Source organism: Rhagoletis pomonella, unplaced genomic scaffold, assembly GCF_013731165.1.
Source record: "Rhagoletis pomonella isolate Grant_MI unplaced genomic scaffold, Rhpom_1.0 Rhpom_scaffold_00002, whole genome shotgun sequence".
Taxonomy (NCBI): domain Eukaryota; kingdom Metazoa; phylum Arthropoda; class Insecta; order Diptera; family Tephritidae; genus Rhagoletis; species Rhagoletis pomonella.
In genome coordinates, this window is record NW_023458556.1 from 80,684,569 (window position 1) to 80,690,947 (window position 6,379).

The window sequence follows — 6,379 nt, forward strand, 5'->3', positions numbered from 1 at the left end:
GGATCATAAATACGGGTTTTCCAAATATCTCGACTCCTGCGCCACCTATCGGCAAAATTTTTTTCGGATTAATTTCTTTTCATATACGTAATAAATGTTCTAAATACGAACCAAATCAGACCATAAATGCGGGTTTTACAAATATCTCGACTCCTGCGCCACCTAGCGGATTAAAACATCTTTTAAATTGTATTGTCCTCGAGTTCTGAGCTAAGTTTGAAGTTTCAAGTCTGTAGCTCATCGGGAAGTTTGTTAAATATTGACTGCAAAGTTCCAGGACATACATACATACATACATACAAGTGAAGTTAAATAAAAGCTTGTAAAAAAGCTCTATTGGCTCTTACATTCGGGTTTTGTTAGGTGTTTTTTCCATATTTTTGGCCTATGTGCGCTTTTATTCGAAACCTAAATGTTTCGGTACCGAGTATCGAGAGTATTGGGTACTTAAAAGTATTGACTCAGCACATCACTACTGCTGTCTTCTCTACTATGACGTCGCCAAAACAGCTGATTCTGTCAAAATCACTGAGAATCAGCTGTTTGTCCTCGTACGTATGTATGTATATATGTAACACATGCAGTGTTGCCGCATTGTATTTTTTTTTACCGAAATTGGTAATTTCTTTCTTTATTTATCATATTTGGTAATTTGGTAACTTATTTTTCAACTTGGTAACTTTTTCGTTTCAGTCCTACATGTAACACAGGTCAAAAGAGGTTCTGGTTCCACATTAGGAAGTGGGCCGTAAGCGTTTCCTTTTACAGAAACACCAGGTTATCCTGAAAGTTTCGCAAGGTGAACAGTTCTTCGGCGTTTCTAGGTTACTATAATTGTGTGATCTACAACAAACTGCTTGATAGTGGCTATTGTTATATCTAAATAAATGTGGCAACACTGAACTCATGTAAGTAAAATATAGCCACCTAAAAGTCTACGCTACGTTGCTTATGCATTTGACAGAGTTTTCGTTCATTTTCTGAGTCAGTTACGGCAGCTTATTCATATTATAGTTAGCCCTTTTATGGTATTTTCCCGTGGATACAGATGTATGTTTTCCACTGCATTTTGAAATTAGTAATTTATTTTTTTTTATGAGAGAGAATACACCGTCTGAGTTTATCGGAGATCTAATTACTGCACGGTCATGATTCAATAATACAAGGTTAGATAATTATTGACAGCCGCGGTTTGACACTCCCTTACAAACGGTTGCATTTACGAAGAGTAGAGAAAGGCAAAGAATGCAATCCCTTGTTGCGAAAATGGTAGTAGAAACGTACGTAAACTAGGCAGTTAGTAGTGAAATTCCTTTTATAAATTCTAAAGTATTCGCAGGAGATCTGGCATTTTAAACGAAATATTAACGTAATATTTATATATCTACGTGAATTACGTCATTTATGTGCTATTTAGCTGTATAAAAACTGCAAAAAGACTCAACATTAAAATAATACTACTATGAGATTGATGTAAACATTCAATTTAAAAACAATTTATGTTTTCATCAATTAAATATGCTTCGTATGCATTTACAAATAAACATATTGCAAAAAAGCTTATACTTCTATTTCACACCAAAGCTACACTTTTTCCAAGTAAATTTGCAAAGACTTACTTGCCTATTTTCTCTTTGCTTACGCGCCATTTGCATTCGGAATGGAACGTTTCTAAGCATTAATCGAAACAAAATAACATGAAGGTATCAAGAATAGCCAACACTTATACAATGCAATTTCAGAGTTTTAATTTTAATACACAGTGAACCCCGCTTAAGTACCTAACCCGCTTAAGTAACCAACATTTTTGGGCGCCGTAATTTTTTTAATGTAATCTGAAGAAAATTCCTCTTTTAAGTACCTCCCGCTTATTTACCCAACCCGCCTAAGTACCTAAATTTTTCCTGTCCCATTTACCATTTTACTTATAATTTTCCCATTTTAAGTGCTCTTTTAAAATTCCTTAAAATATTTACATATTTTGAAATTCAGTGGCAGCGCTATACACCGTCGGTAAAAAATCTAAAAAATCAACGGTAATTTTTAGTCACTATAAACTTGCACATTATTACACTGAAATTGAATGGGCTATGAAACTGTATACATACTCAAAAACACTTCTGAGAAAAATTTTTTAAATTTTGATAATTTTTTTTAAGTGTTCTACAAAATCTTAAGCTTAGGTTTATATGGTATTTGTTAGGGAATGAACTGTATTTTAATTGATTGAAAAATCTTAAAAACTAATAAATACACATAAGTGGCAAACAATATCATATTGAATTTGGTCCCAAATGATATATCCAACTTAACAAGAAGATGTAACTACATCAATAATTATGTTATGTTATGTACCCCGATGCGGGTACTTAAGCGGGTTCTTTTAAGTACCCAACCCGCCTAAGTACCTCAAAAAACTAACATTTTTCGGGAGGTAATTAAGCGGCTTTCACTGTAATACCAAATACAACTAAAACTTTTTGGAGCTAAATAAGTGCTAGATAATTTTGAAACGAGCTAAAAAAGAGCCAGGAGCTTAAGCCCAATTTTTGAAGCTAAATAGAAAAGCAAAGAGCTATATCTAGCTCCAAAAGCACCAAAATGGCAACACTGACTATATATGTAACGCAAATAATTTTTTCAAAATATTAATTTTTTCGACTTTTTTATTGACTGGAAAAATATCATGATTATTTTTAAATGTAGTCAATTAGTGATCATTAGTAAAGCACAAACTATAGTTTTTAATCATTAAACAGTTTTTTTTTAACATGAACTAATTAATAACCATTAGGATTAATAATCATTATTTAACCGTTCCGGATTGATTTTAATTTTCTTCGAGAATTAATGGGTTTAATTATGACGTGAAATGAAATGGGGCGCATAAATGGTTAAGGCCGGGCCTGTACGCTTATGTATTTTTGTACATATATTCATACATATTTATCAACTATACTCAACACTTCAACAAGAGTGGTATGGGTGTTCAATAAGCTGCGAAGTGTTGTCTTATCTCAGACTTTAAATTATCGTCAATTGTTAGACACAAAAATAAAAATTTCACAAACAAAACACAAAAAGTACTTACGTTACGAACTGGCACATTCGCGATTAGATCGAAATGTTGCCACAATTGTTGGCAGTACTCGAAACCAGAATTCTCAGCGGCCACTAGGAATATTTCCATCGCTTCAGTTAAACTAAGGTTCCCACCCAGTGTTAATTTGTCATTAGTAATTGCGTGCTGTTTTAGCTCAGAGACGGCGTTCACGTCAATATAATGCTTTAGCTCCAGCGAACGTCGATACACGCCATGAGCTGTATTGCCGGCGACCAACATGAACTCGTCGTTTCCTATTTTGGATAATGCATCAAACAGCTCAGAGAGTGATCGGGGCCAAAACCACTGCGTGCCGTCTGCGTAGACCAAAGAGGTTAGGGGCTTATGGCAGCTACCAGCACATTGCAATCCTGTCTTTGGACAACTGATAAATTCAAAATCTTCAATATCCCTACATTGCTCCGGTACGTCAATCGTACTATCAACGGCAAAGGATTTCATCGCATCTAATATCGGACGATAACCAGTGCAGCGACAAATGTTGCCGCCAAATGCATTCTCCACTTCCGCCATTGTCACTTTTCCACCCTTTGACTCAAGTAAGGCATACATATTCATAACAAAACCAGGCGAGCAGAAGCCACATTGGGTGCCGTTCATCTTGGCTAACCGTTTTTGAATGGGATGGTAGCCAATATGTTTATTCCCAATACCTTCATCTGTTATGATCTCCCAACCAGCGCAGGTGTTCAAAAGGGTTAAGCACTTTAAACAAGATAAATATGATTTTGAATAAGTACCCATGCATACATACATACGTATGTACTCGGTTTTGCAAACTTACTGAATTGACGCTCCATGTACGTGTTTCACCGCTAACGGGATGTTTACCCTTGACCGCACAAACGCAAGCACCACAACCGCCCTCTAAACACATGAATTTAGTTGCCGTTAGCTGTGCATGTTCTCGAATATAGGTATTCAATGTGATGTCGGGTGGAAAATTAGTCAAATTTACTAAAACTCAAAACACTTTAATTGCTATCCAATTACATATCCATATTTGTGTTATATTAGTTTATATTTACCAGTGTAGGGAGTGCCGTTGATAACAAATTCCGTGGTCATTTTGCTCCGATTTATATTTTTTAATTTAAAAAGGTTGAAAAACTATTTTTCTATTGCATATATACGTTCATATGTATGTGTGTAAATATGTGACACATTTGCTTTTAGAATTTTAATTTTTTAAATTGATTACCACACGTCTTAAGCACAAAGAAATCTATATTACATTCACCGACCTTAAATTGCGGACTTAACGGTTTGCCGTCTATCACTGTACTAAAAACTATTCGTTTCGACGTTTAGTCCAGTCCACTTCGACAGGTGTTAGTCCGATCATTAAAAGTTTAACTATTAAGGTGCTGCAGAGAGCAATGAATATGTATGCACATACATATGTATGTACGTATACATAGTGGTAATACCTTATTACAAGTGAGGCAGTCTGAAGCTGGTTGCTGCGGCTATAATTGCTGCAGCATTCGCTAAGCAACACGCAAGCCATTTCACGTTTCATTAAACGACATTTACACGCGTCCAGATAGCAAAATAATTCCGAAATAAATTAATGGGTCGATTATCGTTAGCAACCGAACTTCAGTTGCGTTGCCAGCTGCCGAAACGATATTATCGATGGCAACTCTCAACTCTCAACTGAAGTTGCCACAAAGTGTGCATCGTGGCAATTGCATTTTTGTGGTTGCTGTGCAGTTAAATATTCTAAGGGAATATTCGAGATAAAATTTAAAGTGAGTATAATTTATCATTAAATTTCTAATAATTTATGGACATATACATATATTTTCTAACTTATATAATGTTTCCTTATGTTTGTAGACGTCAAAATGGTGACAATTACAACGAAACAACAGGTTGAAGCGCTAATACAGAACGTGGAGATAAATCCATCAATTCCACCTGGTATGCGCGCTTTTGGAGAAACAAAGGCAACCACTGAAGGTATATGGAAAGATGTATCAGAAGAATTAAATAGCTACGGTCCGCAAACACGCACATCAAATGAATCTGTCGGTTAATCCGGAAGATGTCATCTTTGGCGGGGACTCGTCAGAAGTGTTTGAGCTAGTACAAAGTAGGCTGAGTTCCAAAATGTCAGTTGCAAAGCAACTATACAAAGTGACGCATTCCTAAATGCAAATGTGTAATTTTTGACGATGTGGCATGTCCCAAAATGTATCGTAAAAGTTATCGATGCGTATACAGAAAGCAAACTGCGACTCGCTAAGCTAATTGATACTTTGATGACATTTCGAAGTAAACAATGGCCGACGTCGAAGGGTAAGATTAAATTTTTCTATCTTAATTCATTGCTATATTGAATATTTAAAATATGCAATGTATATGGTTGCAATGTGTCGCAACTCTGCATATAGAAACAGTTTGAATATCGCAGTATAACAGTTTCCAAACATTGTATTGATACGTTTTGGAAGTCAGCCGTACTGTCCTACCTGAGAAAGACACTGCTGAGGAGCAAGAGAATACCTGCACCAAATCAGCAAAAGGAGGTATCACAACAAGGGGGAAGTAAACAGCAGCTAAGAGCAGAGCAGCCACACAAAAAAAGACCAAGAACGGAAAACACAAATGTTCATGTGCCCCAAACACAAACTTCAACGCAAACTGTGCTGTCAACTCTTCAAAGTATTGACAAAATATTAGAAGAAAAAATTATATTCTGAAAGACATGAAAGGTTTAAAAAAAGAGAAACTTCAAGTGTTGAAGGAAGGTCTAGAAATAAAAAAAGAAATACAAAATATTTGTGGAAGAAAGGCAGATAAAAAAAGAAATGAACCAAGCAACGCTTGAAATTCTCAAGAAACAGCTTTCCTAGCTTGAATGAAGTGGTGAATACAAGGCGAATTAATATAAGGTGATAGCAGGAGTACAAAAACAAAAATTTACATGTATTTTGTTTTTGTTTTGGCGGCATAAACTGTCAAAATCTGTAAGAGTGTGTGTAGAAATTCAAACAAAATTTTTCAATTTGATATCAGAAGCCGTGCGGCGAAACACATCGAGCCCTAACCGCCAAAATAACGTAAGCGACATTTTTTTCGAAATTTTATTTTTGATGCGGAAATGCATCTAGATGCTTTAGGAATATTTCTGCATCCAAAATAAAATTTTGAAAAAAATGTCGCTTACGTTATTTTGGCGGTTAGGGCTCGACATATACAAAATCAGCTGAGCTAATAACACCACCTTATATAAATTCGCCTTCGGTG

General features: G+C 35.5%; 1 protein-coding gene across 1 annotated transcript in view; it reads right to left on the reverse strand.

Annotated features, from left to right (window-relative positions):
- LOC118734103 (indole-3-acetaldehyde oxidase-like) overlaps positions 1-4,651 on the reverse strand; it is a 76,764-nt gene extending 72,113 nt beyond the window's left edge. Inside the window, exons 1-3 of the mRNA XM_036463810.1 lie at positions 4,153-4,651; positions 3,909-4,081; positions 3,092-3,829 (exon numbers count right to left, since the gene is read on the reverse strand). Coding sequence (XP_036319703.1) covers positions 3,092-3,829; positions 3,909-4,081; positions 4,153-4,192 — 951 coding nt within the window. The 5' untranslated portion in view covers positions 4,193-4,651. The remainder of the gene's footprint in view (positions 1-3,091; positions 3,830-3,908; positions 4,082-4,152) is intronic.
- Between the last annotated feature and the right edge of the window lie 1,728 nt (positions 4,652-6,379).